The sequence below is a fragment of the Phalacrocorax carbo genome, chromosome 5 (genome assembly GCF_963921805.1).
Source record: "Phalacrocorax carbo chromosome 5, bPhaCar2.1, whole genome shotgun sequence".
NCBI lineage: Eukaryota > Metazoa > Chordata > Aves > Suliformes > Phalacrocoracidae > Phalacrocorax > Phalacrocorax carbo.
The window spans coordinates 685,196-710,124 of record NC_087517.1 but is presented as its reverse complement, the minus strand read 5'-3'; the positions used below and the strand labels follow the sequence as shown (position 1 = coordinate 710,124).

At 45.3% G+C, this 24,929-nt stretch overlaps 1 protein-coding gene across 2 annotated transcripts in view; it reads right to left on the bottom strand.

Moving 5' to 3' along the window:
* The window catches only part of ACVR1 (activin A receptor type 1), a 66,083-nt gene extending 41,397 nt beyond the window's left edge, over nt 1-24,686 (bottom strand). The window contains exon 1 of one of the 2 annotated variants that reach the window (XM_064450911.1): nt 24,476-24,686. In XM_064450911.1, the coding sequence (XP_064306981.1) occupies nt 24,476-24,483 (8 nt within the window). In that variant the 5' untranslated portion in view covers nt 24,484-24,686. Of the gene's footprint in view, nt 1-23,791; nt 23,990-24,475 lie in introns of those variants that run through there. The other variant, XM_064450910.1, reaches the window with a different exon arrangement.
* Nucleotides 24,687-24,929: the final 243 nt, after the last annotated feature.

The following is a 24,929-nucleotide window of genomic DNA, read 5'->3' as shown; positions in this document are numbered from 1 at the left end:
CTTTCATGGCTTGCAAAATTGCTTACCAGGCACGGCCTGTATCACAGCCTGAGTGCATCTGTCTTGACAGGTGATAAAAAACAAGAAGTATGGGCAGAAATACTGATCTTAATTCACATCTGCACAGAAAGGGCACATAGACTGACAGGGTCAGAGTCAAGTTTTATCAGGGTATGCTTTCACAACCAGTTTGGACCAATGTGAGACACAGCAGTGCCAAAACTGTCTGTCCAGCTGTGTCCGCAGCTCACTGCCATCACTCTAAGCAGGCTCTTGCCCCTCCTCTTGGCTGCGGTGATCGCAAGGCCACGGGGTAAGCCGGATCAGGCCACTGATCAGACCACACACTGTTTAGTCCTCACAGTGACTAAACATGTGAAGCTCAGCCCAGCGGTGCAGCGTTGCCAGGGCTGGCACAGGAGAGGTGGCGGGAACACAGCTGATCTCGGAGGCGGGCATCCCTTCAGCAGCAGCAAAATCTTAGGTTGCTTTAAAAAAAACAACCAACCCACACCCAAACAAACAAAATACCACAGTGAACACATCCCCTCAGTCCCTACAAGAGAATTAGCGTGACAGCAGGGTTGTAACAACTGCCCCCCCACCTCTCCAAATAAAATATAGTTTTTAAAGCAGAATCCTAACAATCTGCCAAGTACAGATATATTTTCGTTAGAACATTCCTCTAGGTTTTTTGTTTTGTTTTTAGTCTAAAACAAAGCTCCCATTTTTATTACTCACTTTCAGTTGCCTTTCATCAAGCAATTGCCAGCTCCCCCTCCTGAACAGGCGTGGTTCAGCAAACAGCCCCCCTGGCAAGCTGGTCCTCACCATTGCATGAGACCACTTAAGAGAAACTGCTGGTAAGTTCCCAAATAATATTTTGCTTTTGAAAACCTAAACACCCCGGCCAACCTCGGGAAAGTTTCAGAGGGTGGCCTGCAAGACAGGATGATAGAAGATGCCTCCACACTGCAACTTCACCAGACGTACAGATGTGTTACATCATCACATGGGACTCAAACCAGGTATCAGAACCACTTTGTCAAGCCCTGCAGAAGTCCAAGGCTGTGCCACGGTTTGTGTACACTGCTGAGACACCAACTATCCCCACACAGCCCTGTCCTACGGTTTGCTTTAACTCTTCCAGAGAGCCACACCATAATCTTAACAAAACACTTAGACTGTTGAAGTTAGTAGTCATTGATCTCATCTAGACCGTAATCTAAGATCAGGATTTTTAAATGCTTTTTATTAACTATTTAAACATTACAGAGATTGCCTGTTAAACATTTCTCACTGAGCACTTCAGCCAACACAAAACAAACATTCCTGAAAACAAATCTTTAGTTTCAGTCTCACCAACAAGAGTGCTGGGTTTTTTCTGCAAAAAAGTTCAATTTTTTTTTCTGGCTTTGCCCTCTTTTTTTCTTTACACAAGTTTGAAATACTCATTTCTTCACCTTGGGTTGTTTTCATGAGTTTTGGGGTTTTTTCCTTTTAGCAGAGAAGCTAGGGTCTGTTCACATGACGTGAACAGCATTTAAAGACTAACTCAGTCTGACAAGCCCTGGCCAAAGATAAAAATGTAGTCTAGTTCCTAGAAATGTATTAATTAAGCAGTGTCTCACTACAGTCTAGTTCTGTGTTTTCACACACGCAGGGACCTTAAGAGGTTCAAACACTTTTTATTTTCAGCTCCTGATGTTATCAGGCCGGATCATTCAGAACCAAACTCAGCGAGTGAGTGGAATTAGCTGCTGGAAGCTCCCTCACTGCCACAGGATTCTGGTTTGGGTGGCCCCTGATCTGGTTCGGTATTTCACCACCAGTGAGGACCCTCATGTGCACACCAGTAATCCCAGCGGGATTTTGCCTGCCTGGGTACATCTGAACAATTATTTTCACAGGGTTGTTACCACAAGAATACTGTGCTTGCACCCCTTAGTCTAAGCATCCTAACCAGAATGCCACTTGTGGTGTTTTGATACAAATAAGCTAAAAATTTTTTAATCCATTTCATTGCATTGGCAGAATAATATAACTGCTGCATGACACAGCAAAAATGCAGCTGTCCCCTAAAATAAAGGCACAAAACCCATAGAAATGAGCAGGACGGGAGAGTGGGACGCACAGAGGAACCACAGACGGCAGCTGGCAGGCGGGAGGGGGCTGCTGCGGCGCAGCCCCACCACGCAAGACCACCGCTCAGTGGCGAGGGGCACGGCGGAGGGAGGGCGCTCTGGGAGGGCCCGGCTTTACACCTCCGGCTCGTCGCTCACGGATCACGCTGGGGTTAGAACAGCATTCTTCAGGAGCGATGGGCTGCTACAAATTAGGAAAGGTTAAGGGACACAAAAAAGTCAGGTATTCATTTTGCACACACTTAAAGCTTAACTGCTCCCGAACATCAGCGAGCCAAAGGAAGCTAGATACAAATTAACAAAACATTTTTAGAACAAATCAGACTGAGAACAGAAGTTCCTAACACTCCATAGGCACGTGTCACTGAAAAGCCTTTCATCTCTTCAGTTTCTTTCATTAACTGTTACTTTGGAGTCCAAAAAGCTGAATGCAATTAGCAATCCAGAAGAGAAGGAAACACCCTGCTGCACAAGAAAGTAAAATTCTTCGGGGATTATATTACACCACCACAGAATTTTAACAATATTGTTGTACAATTTGGTCTTGCCTGTTTGGACAGGCCAGAGCCGTATTATTCTGTTCTTAAATACAAAGCACAGACAAAACCAAGTTTATTACAGGCATGGTGGTCCACAACCTTTCTTCTGCTGACGTTATGCAAATTGGACACTACAGTGCAGAGGCATATAGAACCTCATTAAATCTAGAAAACATAACATCAGAAGGCCAGTCATTGCTTTAAGATAAATTAACTCAAAGCTGAGTCTAAGGAGATAGCAAGGTAAAGAACAGTTGGGGTTTTTCTCCACCTTAGAACTCTCCAATGATCTTTCTGTCCCCCCGACACCAGCGACACTAACCTCAAAGTTCCCTGTACTGCTGTTCACGCCAGAGCTTTACCCTCTGTTCCCACCCTCCACCACGATCCTTTCCCCCCGCTCTGCTCCAGCTCCCTCAGTGCATCCTGCAAGCTGTCCTCCTTTCCCACCTGAGGCTTCGTGAGGCTCCGCAGCCTCCACCACAAGTGCCTCTTCCACTCACGTCTTACCTGTGGCAGCCTCGCTTGCCAACACTAATCCAGCCAACATTCAAACCTGTACGCTAAAACAGCTGGAGATCTTTCTTTCCAAATCACTCTGTCCTGATATTCCTTAGCTGCCATTTCAGCCGTGTCTATCTTGATCTGACAGGCAAACATCTGGATCCCTCCTGCTAACGGAATCACCCTTTCAGTCACCACCAACGTTCATCGTTGCCATACCATGCAACTCAGCCTAATAATTGGGCATTTTGTCACCTCTCCCTATGCCAAATTTACACCAAATATACACAATTCTGACACTTCTTTCCAAAGCTGTTGTAAGTGGTCCCTTTCCACCTGTTTAGCTGTAAGCTTTCAAATTCATGCACCTCACATGGCCTTGCCAAACCTGACTGTACTTTATCTTCAGAAAACTGTTCCATATATTTATCCAGACTTTTTTTTAATTGCTGTTACAGATGCCAAAAGCAATCAGATTACTGTTTAACAGCTAAATTACCATGGCTGACCTTGCACATACTTCATGTTTGCAGTTTGCAGCTAGGAGTAAAATGCAACCTAAAATTCTCTTTACAGACAAGTCTAGCTTTGGGTCTCTGCACAAAGGACCACCTAAGAGCAACTCATCTACGATCATGTAGAAACAAAACCGTACTCTCTTGATCAAAGTGAGCTTATGACATAGATCCACCGGCGATTTCCAAAGTTCAACATCTCCACAGAGAAGATCCAGCCATGATTGTTATATATAACAGACCGAAGACAAGTCATAGATAACCTTCACCCAATACGCTTTGGGTCAAGAGCCCTCCTCACTAATGGGAAGTGATGGAGTAAGAGACCATTCCCAATAGGATACAAGAGACAGCTCTTGTTCATACAGAATAGGTGACCACACCACTTTTTTTCCCAATGTCAGGAAGTGTTCGTCATAAAGCGATTTTCCTCTGAGATAAGAATGCACAAGTTAAAGAAGCGAATATGCTTCCCACTCAAAGAAAAACAGCAACAAAAAACAACCTCAAGTTCTCACCAGTGTGGATCTAATTTTGAGTGCTCTGAAGTTTGCAGGAACATGGTTGCAGAGGTAAAGCAGAAGCTGCCATGTCTGCCTATGAGCATTCAATTAGGCCAGCAATCATCTTAGCTTCAACTGGACTAGACACTAAGGAAACCACAATAAAATGGACTGAGGCATCCAGAATTATTCTCAGAAAATAGGCCAGACTGGGCATGAAAACATCTGGGCTTGGCTTGAATCATGAACCACATGAGCAAGACACCCCACTGCTGCCTCTGGGCAGCAGAGCAAAGGAATGCAGAGCAGCACAAAGGTAGGCTGTGGGAGTCTCCTACACCCAGGTTTTCTTCCTGCATCTTCCTCCAGCAAACATATGCAACAGCCCATTTATTCTGAAGTTTTTCCTACAGCCCAGTCCTGGGGTAGGATTTCTAAGGATGGTGTTTCTGGGGCATCAGGCAATGCTTACACAACCGCAGTTGGCCAGCCAGCCAGCTCCAGGCATGTACTCCCACCTCTGGCAAAAACAAGGCAACAGGGGTTAACTCATTCCAATCCTAGCCTACGTCGACATGCTCTTCCAACTGGCTAAGGCTGTACACACTCCAAGTACCTCTTACTCTGTTACACCAACACACACCAATTCCCTCCCACCCATCCAAAACACAAAGCCAAACCCTTTTTTCAATAAATCACACAAATCGTGATTTGGACAAGTTTATCCCAACTCCAAGCAGCAAACAGACAAGACTTCAGATAACAGAAGAGCTGTAATGCTTGGCTCCTCTGTAACTTAGATGGGTCAGGGCCAGCACTATTAACTCCTAGTTTTATAGTATTAAACAAGGCCAGCAAACTGAGCATTCTTACAAGAACTGCTCATCGAGGTCGAAAAACCCTGGAGGACACCTACAGCACACTGGAAGGGATGGGCAACGGGGAAGCAGACCACTGATCAGAACCTGCCACTTCCTAGTCTCAACAATGGAAAAGGGAAAAAAAAGATTAAGGAGGAAATAAGCAGAAAGGCAGCAATTGTTTAAAAATAAACTGTTCATACATTTTAGAAATAAGCATGTCAGGAGGAACAGGTCAGGAAGAGACACAGGACACAGCATATTTATTTATTTAATAAAATATGACATGGACAATGGATAGGCTATTATGCATATAACCTATAGACCAATACAGGAAATTGCATTCCTGGCCACCATATATAGGCCTAACAAGCATTTCAGCAGTTTTGCTTCAGAGTGGATTTACCCTGGTCCCTTTACTGGACGTTGCCGCTACCACATGTGCCCCAAAGCTGTCCAGAAGAAGCCGAGACCTTTACGCCCACATTTTGTGATGCAGCACATTTGCTACACACCAGGAACAGAGCTTGCAGCTTAGTTTCCTCCAGAAGGAATCCAGCATATGCATGTCCAAACCGTTCTGCAACTCATAATAATGGGAGCTCATCAGGGGGGTGAGCTTCAAAAACCACACTGGTGCTCAAAGAGACAACACCGATGTAGTTAAGAGTCATAAAGACATTTGACCCTGAAAGCACGTTTTACTGACATCCCTTCACCCCAGCTTTGCACAGCCACCCGACCTCCATCGTCAGCTACTGAAAGTAAGCAAGCAGGACTCTGAGATGGGGGGAAAGGGACCTAAGAATTAACTTTTAACTGAAAAAGGAGGGGGGATTTGCACACCTGAAAAACCCCATTGCTATCTAAGTAAGTTAATGTTTAGTTTTACTTTAACACTTCTCAGCCTCTGCAGCTGTCTCCTCTTGCAGTTGGCACTGATCATTGCCAATCTGGGACTTATTTCCAGTGAAGACGGCATTGTTTTATTGGCTACTTAGGCAGCACATGCACCATTAATGGAGGTTTTATCTCTCCATTTTCCTGTCAGTACAGAACCAGCCAGTCTGACTCTGTTAACATTAAGAATGCTTATTTTTCCCCTATTCACTATCTCCAAGCCAAAACAACATCTGGAACTTCAGCTTGCCATACAAAGAAGAGAGACAGATTAAAACTGGAAAAAGCTACACATCGGCTTCCAGAGCTTTATACGTTTCTGCTCTTATCCAAATTTCCCACATGTACCTTCCAAAACAGCTCTACTGGGAGAGAAGGGGAAAAAATAAAAAAAAAAAAGAGAGTCACTCATACAGGCTCCCAAACACAATGTAAAGCTCTTTCCACTTCAAACCTCAAAAAGGATTATCAGAAAAATAACAGGAACAGAACTGATACCAAAGTTTAGAGTAAGAATTTACCATAGCTCTTTAAACAAAGAAAAGGTGATATACCAGTGACCTAGAAAAGGAAATTAAACAAAGAAATATTACTGGTGTGTGTTACTTGATAAAGTAATGGAAAAAAACTGGCGCCATTTCAGCATACATAAGTGTCCCACTTTAACAGACAGCTGTCTCCAGTGTCATTTAAGTGTGCTTTTTGCTTAGATCATGTTCAATGAATCATGAAAATCAATACAGAGGAAAAAACATAACCCGTGCTGTAGACATGCACAGAAATCGAGCATGTACCAACTAGCACCAGCCTCTTCTGGAAAAAAGACATGTCGAATAAACACAGACTAGTTTTTCCAACAACATTTATTTAACTCTTAGTAGTTAATTAACAGAAGTCATGACTACTGGTTATTTTCTAACCAGCTATCACAATGAAGAGCTACGAATTTAAGGCTCACCACCAAAGAAATAACTCTCCCACTTGTTTGTCTGCCTTCTCCCAAGAGACAGCACACCTAACCTTGACGGAGAGCTGGCTTCCAGCCCAACACACAGCTCCCCGCCAGGGGCACACGTTCAGCAGAACCGGGCTCTCTGGGAAAGCGGAGCCGGGCGATCGTGGCAGAGATGTTTTCCACCCGCCGCTCACCAGCGGCACTCACCACCCAAGCCCGGGGCTCCCAGAGCACGGTGCTGCCATGAAACCCGTCCCTGGTCCTCGCAGCGGCAGGCACGTTGAGCCAGTGCTGCCTCCCATCCCTCCCCACCATGCCAGCCGTTTCCGAGAGCCACGCTGCTGGGTGCTAAGCAATGAATGCTGTCGGAGAAGGAATTTTCATTTCTGTAACGCACAGCCCCCCCTGGACAAATTATACAGTTTATAGTCCTGGGCCACAGGAAGCTGCCTGGCTGCTGAAGTGCTGCCAAATGCATGTTTTTTTCAGCTGACAATCAAGTGAAACGAATTTGAATGACCAAAGCAGAATAAAGTGTATGTTTTCAGGAACAAACAAAACACATGTCACAGGTTTCTACATCTAGCAGAAGAGTTTTAACATAACACAGAGTGGAAACCAATTAAAATAGTTCCTGTTGAACAGAATCCATTGTGTTACAAGTGTAAGGACAGAGTGCCAACCACTACATTGTACAACTGTTCTAACGAAGTCTCACAGCAATGACGATCAGCTTCAAATAGACCCTTCATGCCAACTTCAGGGAAGCAACAACAACAAAAGCACAAATGGTAATTTGCTACTGAACACATACAAAAACCCCTCTACGCAACACTTCAGAAATTACTACTGTTTTAGCAGATTTTTGCTTTATACCCAGCTGTTGCCTATTCCCAAGGCATCCACTAACTTATTAGCTATTTCCTTTTTGAAAAGGAGGATTAACTGAAAGCAGTAGTGCTCAGAAGCACTGACATGGCAATAGCCTCCCCGCACATCCAGCTCTAACGGCAGGACTGTGTCACCACCCGGTGCCCCCTGCCACTGCAGGTCTCCAATCCACATCACAGGCAGCCTGGCACTCCAAACAACACTAAGCACCGGCGAGCAAACAAGCAGATTAGACAAACACAGGAATTACTAAAACCTCTCCAAAACTCCCAGAATAGACTAATATGAACTTACTTGACAGCTTGAGCTAGTAAAAATAAAAGCCACCCCTACTGATCTGTGCAACAACCATTCGCCCTTTGTTTGTGCAACGTCCACCATGGACGTGGGTAAGACCGCATCCGTTTGTGCTACAGCTTTGGGCTTGAACTGTCTCACCGTTGTCTGACGGAAGGGACTTCCTTCTTGTCCTGCTCACTATTTTCAGAAAAGATCATCTTGTATTCCTCAAGGGTTGCCAGAGCAAAGATAATCAAGACCAGGGCTAGCAGAGTTTGAAACTAACAAAGCAGCAAACCGCTACTGCATGAAGTTGCTTGTTGGTCAGGTTTGTTTTTCTCCAAGAGCCATTTATACAATCAAAGAAAATATTCATCCTGCCTAGAAGTTTCCTGAATTAGAAGAGCAACACAGCATTTTCTTAGTACCTAGTTCGTTAAAATACATAAAACTGAAATTTAGCTACCTACAAAAGTTACATGGCGCAAGTCATTTAACTAAGGAAAGAACTTTGATTTCTCCTCTTTTTCTGCTCCCTTACTAACACCATGATCATTTTCACTTACTCCAGGTCCTTCAAAGCAATAATTTTCACTCCATTTTCTAAACCTCCCCTATCCTTCACCTTGACATCTGTCTTCCAGTCCATGCACTCTTTTGGCCCCCTCTTCTTCCCGCTATCTTCTGCACTAGAACTGCTGCACCTATACGATACAGCAGATAGTTTTCCGAATTTGTGCTTACGTCAAAGGAAGAAGCTAAGGGAGGTAATAACAAGCGGCACCTGAAATATTTCCTCCTTCAGCCATGTAGCTGGCAGGAATGTGGAGCCTGGGGTCAATCTCACTCAGGACACCTCAGCAGCAGAGGGCTCTGACGAGAGACAATTGACTGCCTCTGCCAACCCCACACTTTCTTTTTTTTTTTTTAAGTAATTTTATAACTGAAGGCAATGCATGATCTCAACTTATTTTTTCCTAGCTGGGATCAACACCTTTTTTGTTTCCTTTTACCCTCTCGGGTTCTGAAGGGCACAGCCTGGGTGCCAGTCAGCCGTGATCTTTAGCAATTACACCAAACGGTCAACAAAACAGCATCAGGGTTTTGGTGAAGACAAGTGTTGCTGGACCCATGTTAACACTTGTCCACAGATATAAAAACACTGCTGAAAGAAACATAACCACTAACAACAGATCTTTAAACAAGAGCCCTTATGAGAGATGACTTCTTACCTGCAGCTGATTACAGGGCCATGTATTGCTGGACCTGCAACTGTACATTACCTTCCAAGTTCTCCTCAAGCAACAATTAAACTATACATCTCATTGCTGCACTCAGTTTGCTTTTTTCTTTAAAGTCCTGCAACTGTTATACCTCTGTATGACCAGAGGAAGACAATCTCCTATTCGCATCGCATGCAAGCCAGAGAGCATAAGGCAGTTCTTGTCTACAGACTGCTGGGGACATGAATTCTGAGCAAAGGCTCTGCTCGATGGTCTGTATTTGACCACACCAATGCAGCCTGAGCTCACCTGTCACCAGCTCGGGAGAAAAGATTAAAAGACGTATGAACAGCTCTGTCATCGCCCATGCAAAAGTCCACGCTGCCATCGCACCACGACACAGGCACCAGCAGCCAAGCACCAGCAAGGCCAGCTCAGCACAGGCAGACCGAGCCACAGGACAAAGCCCCGAAACACCGAGATTCCCACAGGCAGGACTGCAAAGAAATCAAAACAGCTTCAAAATAATTTTGTGGTAAACTTCCTAGCGGCAGAGTTGCCAAACTAGCAATTCTGGGGAGGGTTGTACAAGCTAGGGATGTTTGCAGGTCTGCACTGCTCCCCAGGAGAAAATCTCTGGCCACCTGAAAATCCAGCCAGTCTGCACAAGCTGCTTCAGGCAAGTAAGACTGCACAGAATTATTTTAGCACTATATAGAGTATTTCCATCCTTCCCAGACTGCTCCAGTTCTGAGCACCACAGCTCTAGGGGCTGTGTTATGCCACACTGGCATTAGAGAAGTTTTCTTATAGAAGGGTAAAGGTTTCTTTGGACCTTCCACGCTGCTTTAAGACCACTCCATCTTATCCCCTTCCTCCTGTCTCCTCCCTCAAATTCAAAATCTTATTCTTAGCAATGCATAAAATGACAGCAACGTTATTTCAAAGCACTTCATACCCCCAACCCTTCTCCGCTCACGTTGGATAAATCCACAGAATGAACGTCCAACTCCCCTGAATGCAGCCACGCTCCCCCCTTTTGCTGCAGCCACTTTATTTGAACAGGGAATTCTGTACTCAGGATAGATGCATAGATGGAAGCTTCTTTGGACTACTACCAGGAAAAAATAGCTACAGAAATGCAAAATAAACCATACTGAGGAATTGTGTGAGCCTAATGACTCAAAGAAAAGCTAAGCAAAATTCAAGATTAAAAAAACCACAAACAAAACAAAAAACCACACACCATTTGGAATTTTACCTGATTTTCTGAAATTTTCAAACCAGCATTCTACATTTGCAAAGGTGGAATATTGATTTTAGATTTTGGTATGTATTTAAATACTTCCAAGGTGATCAAGGTGATTTAAATTACCAAGGTGAGACACAACTTAAGCTATTTTACTTCTGATTTGGCACATTTTTTTTTGTTCTTTTCTAAAGAAAGGTTAATTATTGACCAACACAAATGAACATATTGTTAAGACTAACTAAATACGGACTTTAAAGACCATTTCCCAGGGAAAACTAAGAATAACAGGGGATGGGAGGGAAGATGATGACTTTTGACTATTACTGAGAGCATGCTGTGCTGGCTTGCGCTATTGGAGAGGGACAGCCCCCAGAGCTACTGCTGCAAAATCTTTGCTTACCAGCCAAGAATTCAGGCAAAAGAAATGCAAAAAGTGCATGGAGTAACTAACAGCAAGAGAGAAACAGCAAGCATGCTGTGAGGGAAGCATACAGCGTGGGAAGGAGGGGGCACAAACGGCAGCTCACTTGAAAGGGCGCTGTAAGTCACAGCTCTTTAGGAAGGTCTGCTTTACACTGCGTTTGGCACATTTCACTAACCAAGCCTTAACCAAAGCAGCTCCACGCCTCTACTTTAATATACAGGAACGCAGGTTCATGTTTTACCGTAATAGAAAGCAATACATTTATTTTGATTATTCACTCTCTTACAAGTAAAATATTTCAGAAGGTTTTTTATTGGAAAAAAGGCTTACAATATCTTGACTGTGCTAATTATGCAAGAAAAACTATTGAAACATTTTGCTATTAAAGCCCATTTATCAGACAAAGGACACCATACCTGCAGTTACTGAACTAAATTAACCAAAACCAGCCAGCTGACCTTGTTGTCTGGGTGACCTGGGGGTTTGTGCGTGGGATAAGATCGCCCTGTTTCTCAGTTCATAGATCAGATGAAAACATGCTTTTCTGCTTTCCAAAGTCCCAGGTGACTTCCCAGGTCTGAATCCACCCAGCGGAGCGCGGGCGGAGGTGCCGCCCGGCCGGCCAGGCAGCAGGACCAGCGCCCGCATACCAGGCTGCGGATGCTTGGCAGCCAGCCCCATCAGCCTGCACACCGTCTTGAAGTGAAAGGCTTGAAGAACTTTTTTGGAATCTCTGAAATGTCCTAGATTAGGAGGGAGTGCTTAATCACCTTTAAGTCATCTTCATTACACAGCTGGGGCGAGCATTTAATAAACCTGATCTAGAATTTACTGTACTCTGTTACAAAAAAAAGCAAACAAAAATATAAACAAAATCAAAACAGTTCATTTTTTTGTCAATTTTAGCTTTTATACTTCAAAAGCACAACAGCAAAGGTGAAGCCTAGTTCTTCAGGAGCTCAGCCTCAGTATCGCTTGAGAAGCAGGTCAGCTCCGGGATTAAAATCTCATCATTTCCTGAAATTCCTCCACAGAGGTCTAAGTTTTAGCTTTCTAGTTTTTAACTCAAATCAGAGTAAAATCAAACGTTTGGGGTGGTTTGGGGTCGGTTTTGTTTTGTTTTTTTTCATGTTTTACATGAAAAATCTTTGCTATGTTCATTTATTTAAACATTTTAAATTATTTGCAGCAGAGCTTTTTGTTTGTTTTGTAAGAAAAGCGGCCTTTCAAGATGAGCAAATCAGCAGAATCTCCTTTTAACATCTGGATACTTAAGTATTTCCTCAGTGTCTCAAGGAACTGGTCAAATACTATGTCAGAAAACCCACTGTGCTTTTTTCTGACTGTGTGAGAAAACCCACTTTAACACTAAGCTAGAACTTATGGTTAGCCACACAAGCCTGATTTCTTTCCTTTGGTGTTGGTTTGCTTCTTGACACAGTAGCTACTGTAGCCTTCCTGACCAATAACTGTTGCCCAAAACAAGGGCAACATGTAAAGCGCAGGCTTCCCTTCAGTTGTTAGAACCAGAGATCATGGCGTATCAGCTGTAATCCTGAGACAATCTGGGTAAAAACTGTAACACATTTAACATGTCTTTTTCATACCATTGTGATATGTAAATTGAGAGTTAAATTAATATAATCTTTGCTTGTCCAACATTCATTTTTTCATTAATATGCAATTACGAAGTGAATCTGGGGCATTCTTCATCCTCATGGGATGTTTAGCAGTGCCAACAGAGCGCACAAGCCACTCCAAGGCACTTCCACGACTCTGTGCGGAACCACCTGGAGCACAGCACAAAGGACAAGCAGGCATTAAATATAAAGCTAAAACAAACATTAAACTAAAAAAATGAACCATTATTTATGCACTTGGTATAGGAAGCCTGTAACTCCAAAAGATGAGCTACAGAGAAACTGGAAGAACTGTTCTCCAAGCACCTTCAAGCGCTAGGGATACGCAGGCACATTTTCAGTACACTACGTTTGTTTGCCAACCTTTACAATCGCAATATGTTTATTTTCAGAAGAATCCCTCACTTCATATACAGCCAAACACACCTGTGGGACTGAAACAAGATCAATCATCTCAAAAAAGCCTTAACATTTTTGGAAGAACGTTTCAGAATTTTGAGAGAAAAAAAGTGTATTTCGCACCCTTTCACACCACTGGCACACCAAACCCTCAGAGATCTCACTTTACAGCTAGTTGTTCACTTCCATTTGTGGTTTTGTTTCAGGTTGTATTTTTTTTTTCTTCACATTGGTCAGCATTTTAGAAAGAAACCTTTTCTATGCACACTTAACTGCTATGCGAGAATGTAGCAGATGCTCACCCAGCCCCGCTCCTCTGAGGGACCTTGAAGCTCAGCCTGCAGCGGGTCATTGCCGGTGCAGATGGCACAAGGGAGCCGGCAAGGCCTCCAAGCCTTCACACGGAGCACAGCAGCTCCCTCGCGCCTCCCACCAAAGAGCTGTCAAAAACCACAGTCGTCACCCCGTGAGATGTTACATGTGCTACTGGGAACCGCTCAAGTAAGACACTCCTGCCTCAAAGACGCATTCCGATGCCAATTCCATTTCTTGTGAGTTGCTGCCAAGAGCCTTATCCTGGTGCCACGGTACCAGGGCATACCGGCTAGTGCATCAGCTAGGTGCAGGAGCTGCAGGGTAAGCACAAGGCACACCACCTGAAATCTCAGTGACATGTTTTCAGCTACTGTTTTACCCATGTTCATAAAGCACTAAGTGTATGCACAGAGCTGAACAGTTAGCAGCTGATAAGCAGTGACCTATGTTGTTAGTGATACTCAGGCACATGCCTTTTGCCATTAGCCCCTCCCATGGTGACACACGAGTCCCATGAAGCCTGCCTGAGTGTCCCCCTTTCACCTCTACCCCCACCAATTACATGTGTCTGTAAAAAGAGGCAAACTCCATCTCAGCTCTCCAGAACTCTCGTTTAAGAGGCCCAACAGAAGAGGAGACCTTCACTCCCAGCACACAAGTTCTTCACCCCGGAAACCTTGTGTCTTGCCACTTCCAGTTCACAGGCACTTGAATTCTATGCTAAAGACCCTACACAAAGCAGGTCCCTTTGGTTCTCCAAGCTTCAGGCTGGTTCTGGTCTCGCTTCTACAGGCAGTTACTTACACCCAAATTCTCTGGTCCTCCTTGCCTAATATTCCCTCAGGTCTCCTCCAAAGCTTTTTGAAGGAGGCTCCTGTGGAGAACCTGGGAGAGCAAAAAGTCCTCCAATTTCCCCAACTGTGTGAAGCCCCACAATCACGTAATCCTACCAAGAAGTCCATCCTGTTATGAATCTTTCGGGAGCAAAAGGGCATAGAAAGTACTCTTTAAGGAAAGCACTGTGTGCTACTCTCAACCAGGCAGCATCAAGAAGAGAAGCATTCTCCACTCACGCTGAGCTATCAAACGCCAGCATTCCTACCAAAAGGCAATTGAAAGCTTAGAGTTAGGCACCTTTCCTCCCCAGAAAAAGGAGGGGTTGCCAATATGTTTTGCTTTTGGTCATCTTGTGGCATACACATGCCTGAAGAAGCATGCTTGCTTCTCTTTCCAGATTTTTCCATCACAGCCAGGAAAAACTGGAAAACTCTCTCTTCAAAGAGGGAACCTGTTGATTTCTTCAACCAGGTCTCAAAAGAACCATCAATACCACAAGACAAACACCACAGCCTTTCAAAAGCTGCAGGTTAAGGGCTTCCCTACATCAGAAAACAGCCAGGAATGTTTCTCACTATTCCTTGTGGGCACTTGCAGGAAATTTGCTTAGGCCAAAAAAGGACTGATGCTGCAGAGTAAGAGTGGCAACAGAGGACTGTGCAGAGAAACAGTAGCCTCTGAACTGCATCTACGTCACTTATGTTTTGAGGCTGGTCAGAAACCAGCTCTCAATATCCTTTTGTCTTTATCTGCCACTGCGTTGACGTGCCGTGTCTCTATTAACCCAGCGTTGCAGAACAACTTACAGCTAATTCACCTTTTCCATTTGCTTTAGTCCACTCCCCAGAACTCTATATCCAGCAGATATTTATTTTAAAGCTAAGCCAAAACTATTCAAATGCTAACGTTTCAGGGCCTTCAATACTCTTGTTTGCATGCAGTGGGGCTTCTGTTAGAATAAAGAGCATCCAACTTTGGGAACTAAACCAACGTAATAATTGGTCTACACATCAAAGTTTTACAAATCCCCAGACTGGGAATAAAGCAAGTTTTCCTCCTAGCAGACCCTTTGTTAAGGAAGGCATAACACTGCACAGCAGACTCAGAAACACCAATTTCTCACCAGAGGCTCCAGTAACTGCATAAGAAAACTGACAGCTTCTAAAAGCTAGTTTGGTCTTCTGGCTCATAACTACATGCCATTTTGGCCTTCCTAATGGAGAAACAAGACAAAGTTACCTCAAAATCCTGTACTTTCTTGTACACTGGAGTCCAATAAATGTTTTATTTGAACGTCTAACCAATATCCAGGATCAAATCCCAACTAAAAAGATGAAGTCAAAGACTTTTCCACTCATTTAAAAAAATGCAACTTTTGCACAAGGTGTGGAAATACCATATTTTAATGGTGCTCAGGTTTTTATTTCCATAATTTAGGAACAGTAATATTGATGCACTCATTCTTCAAAATATTATTTGTGTCCTAGGGAACACGTATGGAGGCAGGGTCTAAATAGCTTCAGATTTTAGAACAGGTTTTGCAGAACAATTATACACAAGTTTTCTTCAGAGGTATGGACATGACTCTTACAAATGTGTAAAATGCCTACACAAGGACAGAAAAAACACCCTATTGTTTCGACAAGTTGGAACATGTTACTCATTTAGATTATTCTCTACTAAAGACTGATTTAAATATGCCAGGTCCACAAGCACACACAAAAGCGTCTACGTGGCGTTTCTGGCACATTTGTGAAGGCCTAACTGACAATCAACTAATGTGAGGTTAAGAGAGATAGCAAAAGAAAAGCCAAGGACTTGTTCAAGAATTTGTAAGTGCATAGTCCCAACGACAACAGCCAAGGGGCAGGATCCACGAGAACAGACACGGACGACAGACCAAGTTACGGAACATCTGAAAAACAGCAAGCCGCCAGCCGTACTCCAGGCTGCGCCTTTACCACTGCTGCACATGCGTGGTGCAGGAATTTGCAGGTCGGGGCAACATATCCCAGGTTTCTTCACAATCTTTAGGTGGAGCTTTTTCTTCTATCCCAGTGACTTGAAATAACTCACAGGTTTCTTTCGAGACAGAGAAGGGTTCAAATTATACAAAGATGTTGGAGGGTAGCCAATACTCGATTTAACCTTCACCATAACCACAAGGTAAAGGTGTACCTCTGCTCTTACACAGCCTTGTGTTTGGGACAGGAAGGGCTTCTAAACTGCAGCCCAGACAGAGAGAAAGAACTACATCAAAGTAAGCCCCTACGCTACCTCTTCAGTGAAAACAGCTCCTGATTCAAGATAAGCAGAGATGGTTCCACACCACATTTACGCCTAGTTACCCTTGAGATGAAAAGGGGGCAGAGTGAAAATTGCCATGCAAGCATCTTTTTACCATCAGCATTTCATTTAGACTCCGAATGTACACAGGTTTTACAGTTCAGTCCAAAAAATACAGGTCAAGTGGAATAAAAATTACTTAGACCAATGCCCAATAAGAATCAATGTCTGGAAAAAGAGTTTCAGCCTAAGTTTTCCAAATGTTTACTTTATTTTTCTACCGAAATGACAATCACCAATAGCACACCCCACCATTGGTTTTTTTAAATTCATGAGCATCAGCACTTTTTTCATGAGCCAAGAGTACATCTAAAATACTTTTTATTATCATTTAACTTGAGGCGAGCCAGTATTTAAAAGTCAAATTGGAAATAGCTTTTTTAAAAATGCACAACTTATTTCAATTCCACTCCTAAGCAGATATGAATTAGCTAATTTAATACGCAGACTAGTGCACTAGAAGTCACATATCTTTCCAATCTGACAATAGCAAATAAGGAGTCGCACACATCATGATAATACAAGATTGACTGCCACATAAAATCCATTGCCAAATCATCCTACAGCCTGCGATTTGTCCAGCCCATGCCATCAAAATGGATGTTTTAGCAGGCTGCTACACAGAACTGCAGCTTCAACAGGCAGTTACACTCAAGCATCAGTAAAGAGTGTAATTTAACAGATAAAAACCCAGAAATATTACTCCTTATGAAGTCAAGAAGAGTTTCAACATGCAACATGGACATGATTTTTACAAATAATAAACAACCTGCAAGGTACCATCTATCTTTTCTCTAACGTAAGACGATACAATTAATTTATTCTCCTAAATGGAACCATTATCTTTTAATTTTATTTTCTCTTTTAAGATTCAGACTTAAAATGACTTAATTGTTGCAGTCCACCCACACAAACACAAGAGCCAACTTTATAGCAGTGGAGAGCCCTAAATAGCACAGTCTGTTTTAGGCTGACTAATACAAACACGCATTTTGTTTAATTTTACATTTGTTCCTAGGGAGATTTAGATCTCGTCTCTTCTACCTCCAATTCAATACTAACTGACATCGTAGGAAATTATCCACCCCTAAAGGGATGAGTAACACAAGCAGATCTGCCATCACGTGCGGCATCTCACAGAGGACAGGCTGGCCGCCATGCTCGTCACAATCCTTACAAGAAGGAAGGACAGGCAGGCATTAGAGCTGTGCCACAAAAGCCATGGCATGCGGAACTTTCAAAAAATGTGTGTTTAAGCACGCCCCGGTGTAACAACTGGGGCCAAGAGCAAGCAGGCAGCAAAGAAACCTGCAGGAACTCCTCCAGGGAAGTGGATCACACCAGGTCCGCTCCAGCACCGACAGACTGGGCCAAGGCACTCTGCAGACAGCCTTGGTCGTGGCCACACTCAACACACCCACAATGCACTCAAGGCAACAGTTTTCGCAAACATGTTGTTGAGGTAGCACACAGTCCTCCATGTCTGCCCTGCCACTCATACCCTCAGAGATCCCACCTTAGCACCAGCATGAAAAAGCAAACTAGAAATTAATCCAGGTTAGAACTAACCTGGCAAACACAGACTAAGTTTCAACCAAATTAACACCTTATCCAGTTCACCACATGGCCACAGAGATGCCAGAAAGGGCAAAAGAACAGCACATGGAAAGGAACAAGCAAGACCACTTACTTCCCTGGCATTAGTATCCAGCGAAAAGGCTTGCACAACCACAGCACCAACGGCCTAAAACTGCTCAGCCAGGAACCCCAGGCCATTCAGAGAGGAAGGTCGGAGAGGCCTGCTGAGGCACACTGACTCATGAAAGCAGAGCTCAGCAGCTTGCAGGACTTCAAAAGGAAGCCACTTCTAGCCTCCAAGCTATCCGCCCAGCCAAAGGCAGCTGTCAAAAAGCTGCCAACCTGCTCCTACTGTTACAGGATACTTGCCAGACAAACAGCAGACCTGCAATTAGAAGAGGTGTTTGTTGGCCTCTCTTCTGCAGCTTATTAGCAGAGGGGTAAGGTTTGAAGTCAGAAGAAACGCCTGACCTCCAGTGAGCGCAACGAGTTACAACTGCTCTGTACGATGTGGAAGAGGTCCTCCTGCCAGTTTCTATTCAACTGAGGACAATCTGTGGCTTCAGAATGCTGAGGAGGACTGTTGCAGGTACTTAGGACAGGTTAAGAGTTGCAGCATCACCTCCTCCTCTGTGAAAATGCCTAGATAATATCCACTGGTGTTCCCCTCCACCACCTCCTACCTCCATCTTTATTCATTTCAGACAAGGTAAATGAAGAGCCCGAAGTCTGCCTTAGGCAATCACCAAACTGGAGGTCTTCTGTTTTAATAAGCTTCTCCTAATCAAGCCACTGTCTTCCTTTTCCTAAAGCAGACCTGAGTTAACTTACAACAAGCTACCGACACTTCCATCTGCTTCTTTTCAGAAGCACCCAAGTAGCCAACAGTAACATGGCTTGACACTGCCAAGAGCATTTCAAAAGGGGAAGGTGCACGGCAAAATTGACTTCTGGGGATGAGCAGCCATCCAGTTGCCCTTCCAGGTCAGCAGGAGAAACAGAACAACAACAAAATGTACACATAACTCAACAATAACCTGGTGACTCCAGACAAGGCTAGCTACTAGCAGATGCTTAGGAAGAAGCATAAGGGCGTAGTATGCAAAGGTCATTCCTTCATCGTCCTCTGGCCCCTGACCCCACACTTCCCAGAGGTCAATTCCCAAGCCCAGAACTGCATCTGGACCACTGGGTTTAATGGTCCACCCACAGGCCTATGAGAATATCCAATGGTATTCCCTATTTCTTACACCATGAAAAAAGTAAAATTATTACTTCTCATTTACTTGCATTTCAATCATGACTTTAAGAGCTCTACACTATTTCCTTTCAAACATTTCTCCCCTCAGAATCAGTTTATTTAAACACACTGCATTTACACCATCTCACAAAGCTTTGCAGAACCAGACTGAGCCAGCCCCACATGAACATGAAGAGACTGCTGATCCAAAGGACAATGAGTTATCCCAATTGCTTAGAGACTTAAGCTGCCTTCGTACTTAAACAGAACAGAGCGCGATCTCTTGAAACGAGGGACATTGATCTTGGGGGCTTTAGAGGTGTTTAAATGCTGGTGGCACACTAATTTGCAGGCACAAAGAACACAAAATGTGTTCTAACCAGAACTGGGCAGAATCCTCCATCCAACAGGCCCTGGGATCCAGCACACTGCCCGGCCTGCCAGGCATAGCCACTGTGCCACAGAGCAATATTCAAGGCCAGTACTGGTTCAGCAAACAAGGTGGAGCACTGACAACCAGGATGAATTCACCATGAAATGAAAGAGCAGATCAAAAGAATCCTGTCTAAAGATGGGATCATGTAATAACTGGCGAAGACCATGATGCAGCACCTGATGTTGACTATTCACCAGCAGATGAATCATAACGTCAGTTCTGGCCTTCCAGGGGAAAGTCAGCATCTGAACTGCTAGCAAAGAACACTATCACAGTTCCAAAATACATTACTGCTTTCTTTCATATAAAGTAGTGATGTACTGATTTCACTAGGAATATCGGCACATTCTTGATGTTCCTTCTAGAAAAGGGTTAGCATCCCACAGAATTAACATCAGAGGCTAGACTCAGTACTACTTTAGAATCATTGTTAGTTCACAGTAGATCTTGTTATAACAGTAAAATTTTGAGAGCGTGTGCTGAATACCAGGAAGACTTACAAGTGCAAATCACACTGAAATAGGAACCTCTGAACACTGAGCTATATACACGTAATTGTTAAAGGCCACATTTTAAGGAAGGGATTACCCATCAGCTGAAACCGGGTTATGTGCATGCTTATGGTCCAATATACAATGAAAACCACTGCATTACAACTACTTATTGCTACTTGACTACACTGTTATGCTTTTGAAAGCTTTACTCTAAAACTGTTTTGGCTGCAAACATAGCAAAGAAAAAGAGAGATTTCTCGAAAGCATTTCCATGGAATTCCATGCATGTCATAGTCAATAGCATCTTCTAAATTCATGATCCCAAAACACTTTGTAAACTCATGTGAATTCAGCTTTCCAACACCACTAATACTATCACTCCTTATTTCACAGATATGTAGATGATGTAAATGACTTACATCCTTAATGCATAGTTGCTGAACTTGTCTAGAGCAGGATTTAAAAGGTGCATTTTTTAGAGAGCGTCAGATACCTTTGTAACAAACATGCTCTCAAACTGTCTCGGTCTTGACTACCCTCAGGTCTCAAAGCAAATAAACTATCTCCCAATACACACGCATACCCTCATCAAAGCTAAACTGCAATCCACCCCAATGGACCTCCATGAATTCTCATACAGAGAGAGGTTGGAAGAGAGCAATTATTGCATTCAACACCACCACTGTAATCTTCTGTAGCTCTGTATAACTGCACAGGTGAGTGGGCCAGTTTTTAACCTGTTCCTAGACACTAGAAGAAAGAAAAGATACAAGAGCAGATATCGAGATGCCTATCTTAGAGTCCAACTACCTAAGAATGCAAGTGAATTCAGGCAGGGTTGGTTTTGGTTGGGTTTTTTTTTTTTTGGCAGGGCAAGGGTGCTAAAAGGGCGCCTAATTATTTTACAACGGCTGTCCCTAGATCCTATTTTAGCATCAGGCTTTCATTAAATCTAAGCATGACTTCAGAGTACCAGCTGGCCAAAAAAAAACCCTAAAAAACAACAACAAAAAAACCCACAAACACAACCCACCCACAACACTTCACTGGTGTTCTTTCCCCCGCCTATGTTCTCTTCCTACCCCCAAGAGCTTCTTCACTGCTAAAAAGCCCACTGCTTTCTCCCTTCTCAAGAAGCATGCAACTTGAGAGAGCAGTGCAAGTACAGAGCAGGGGTTGAGAGAGAGAAGATGTTTCTCTAAATGATTTTTATCCCTCTCCCAGACTCATTTGCATCCCTCCCAAATAAGCTATTTGATGCCTCTGCTTGTTGCTGTGCCTGGCAGTTTTGGCAAGGTGATTCAAGTCTCCATTCCTTCCCTGCCGGACACAGACTGAGGACAGGCAAATGATACCATGTCAAGCTACACCACCACATGCCGCCCCATCTCTCCCAGCCCTGGCCAACAATCTCTTCATTTTCCCTTACACCTGCACTGGGACTTTCTGACTGCAGTCAGGGTGCACACAACTACAGCGTCATATGTGATGATTATATCTTCCTGAGCCTACAGAGAGGGTTTCTTCTCCTGTTTTAAATTTTATTTGGAGAGCTAGCCTCAAAAATTGATAAGTTTTGCAGGAAACAGCTATATTTAACCCTTCCCTTTCACCTCAGCGCCTCAACGCATTCACGTTCTCCTGTGGAAGAATCTTTCTAAATGGTGTTAGAGATGAGCTTTAGCAAGTCACCTCAGCAGAAAAAGATGCAACCAACTACATGTATGTTAATATCAAAGAGTGTAAACAACCATCAGAATATCAAATATCCAGCTACTAAGGCAAGCTTCAAGAACATACAACAGCCACAGTCACTTTATGAGTTAAGTCCACGGAGGGTGAAGCTGAACTCCTGCAGGTACCATTCTGGTCTTCACAAATACTTTTGCAAGTACCTAATGCAGCCGTAGTATTCTCTACAGAGAGTATAGAGTAACAACCTCAGCAGCTACGCAACGGAAATATTTCCAGTTCCCTAATGCACATATAAAAATAAGCAATGAGAAAACGAGTTAGCAACAGTTACTGTGCAGGGGAACTTATGCAGAGACTGTCGATGACATCTCTGGAAACATCATCAGTACCAGGTCAGTAGGATTTCCCTTTCTCAGCTTGCAGCTTTGAAATGTGTTATAAGACTTAAAGCTAAAAATATATAACACAGCTTTCCTCCCTCAGGCTGTTTCATTTCAGTAACAGCCTCACCTCCTATAGTTTTGGCCTAACTAGGATTTAGGCCTGTAAGAGCTGATTATTTACAAACTAATATGGCTGAGGGGGGATCTAAGTCACAGCAACAGACCTTAGAGTTTGTCCTGAAATGGAGACAGAAGCAGACAAAATGAACACACCTGTCATTACAGCATAAGGCAACAAATAAGCAGAGATTTACAATCAGTAACTACTCCCAAGTCCTGTGCCATCACGCAAGGAGCAGCACCCCCGCCCCCCAAACGGGGCAGAGGAATGCAGGTAGTATCCCAGCAAACAAAATACTGAGATGGAAGGCAAACCTCTCAAAACATTTCACACACTTAACACCTCCTGCAGAGAGCTCAGTGCATACAGGAACTTTTTAACTTTTTGTTCCCCAAAAATAGATCTGTAACACCTCCTCCAAAAAGTTATGGTCACCAGAGGAACCAGGCATGCACTGGAGAGCTTTCCACACCCAGGATTTGAGCTTTCACTGATTTCAATTTCAAGGCAACCCAGTACTCTTCAAACAGTACTAGACCTTCAAGGACAGAACTTGGGAGAGTATTTACAGAGTATCTGCTGCATTCCAGGTCACTACCGTTTCTCTGAAGATGAAGTACAAGGATCACAGGAAACAAAAGAACACTGAAGATCTAAAAATAGACCTGTCACTGCCCACAGCAAACTTACAACCATAGGAGTTTTCTTAAATGAAAGGCTTCAATGCATACCATAAAAACACATGAGATTTGGGAAAAGAACCTGTTCTCTTCTGGAAGCTCAACGCATCATTTCTAAAAGGTGTTTTTACAGAGAAATTCCAGTTCTGCAGCTCAGTCCAGAATCTGAAGGTTTCCTCCTCATGATGCCACCGGTAATAACACTGTTTTGATTAATTAGTCCCTCTGTCACACCTACAGAAACCCCTACTCTTTCAAAAACCTCCTGAAGATTAGTTTTTCCTCTCATTTTGAGGAAAATAAAGCGGTTTAGTCCCAGTTTACCGTAAAGATACTGCTGCAAACAAATTACTTTAACACATTTTTATAGACTAACAGAGTTGGAAAGATGGCCCAGGCAGCTTCCCGTACAGTGGCCATGCCCCAGATTTCACAGGCCAGCCCGCGGGTTCATAGCCTGGAGGGAACCTGCCGACCCGAGCAGGCTGGAACGACCGCCCGCTTCTCGCGACCCGTCCTCCACCGCCAGCAGAAGCCCTGACAGGAGCTCAGGCCACAGTCCTGCCGCCGCCTTTGTCTCCTGCTGAAACCCAAAGCTGCGTGGCTGAAAACAAGCATTCAGACCCCTACTGACTCACCCTGCAAAACGCCGTCGTATTTGGCAGTGGAAGAACAGATTAACAGCTACAAGCGAGTTCGGCCTGTAACTTTTCTTAGCTTTTCCTACCGAAGCGGGAGCCTGCAGCACACTGACACGAGTGGCGCCCGCACAGCCACGCACCGAGCTCGCCCCGGCCCGGCGCGACTCCGCGCCTCCGATCCGGAGAGGTTCACGCAAAGTATTTTTTAAAATCAAAAAACAAACAAAAAAAAAAACAAACAAAAAAAAAACCCAAAAACAAAGCAGGGCGGCCCCAACGGCTGCCCGTGTCTGCAGGCGCGGCAGCCCGGCCTCCCGGAGAGCGGAGCAACGCCGTCCGCCGCGGCGCGCGTGTCCCGCGAGGGTCGCGGGGCGCCGAGACCCTTTGTGTCCCCTCCCACAGCTAAGCCGCGGCTCCCCGTGGGCGCTGCCGGCGGCGCGGCCCCCTCCGCCGCTCCCCCCGCGGGGAAGGTCGCTCACCCGCCCCCGCCCGGGCCCTGCACGGCCCCCGCCCCGCGCCTCGCAGCCCCGGGGCCCGCCGGGGAAGGGGCGGGCACAGCCCCTCACGGCCGCCGCGCCGCGGCCCCGCTCCCCCCTCGGCCGCCCGCCCGGGCGCCTCCTCCCGCAGTCCCCGCGCCACCGGCCCGGCCCGCCGCGGCCCCCGCCCCGGCGCTGCACCCACCTCCTCATCGCGGCGGCGGCGGTCGCGCTAGGGCCGCGGCGGGCTGGCCATGGGCGGCGGGGGGCGGCGCGGCCGCCGCGCTCTGGGCCCGGCGCTCGCCCTGCCCGCGGCCCGCCCGCACGCCCGCGGCGGCGCCGAGCGAACGGCTGCGGAGCGCTGACAAAGGGGACGGCGCGGCGGGGGCGGCGGCGGCGGCGGCGGCGGCGGCGGCGGCAGCGCCCCGCCCCGCCAATGGCCGCCGGCAGCCGTCACGCCCGGCCGCACGCGTCACTTCCGCTCTCCGCGCCGCGCCGCGCCCCCTGGCGGCGCCACGCCGTGCCCCTCCGGCGCCCGTGGGCCGTGTCGGCCCGTTCCCGCGCGCTAGACGTGACGCCCTGCCCCGCCCCGTCCCGCCGCCAGCGGGGAGCGCCCCGCGGTGCCGCCCGGAGCGGGGGCCCGTGGGTTCCCCCCGGGT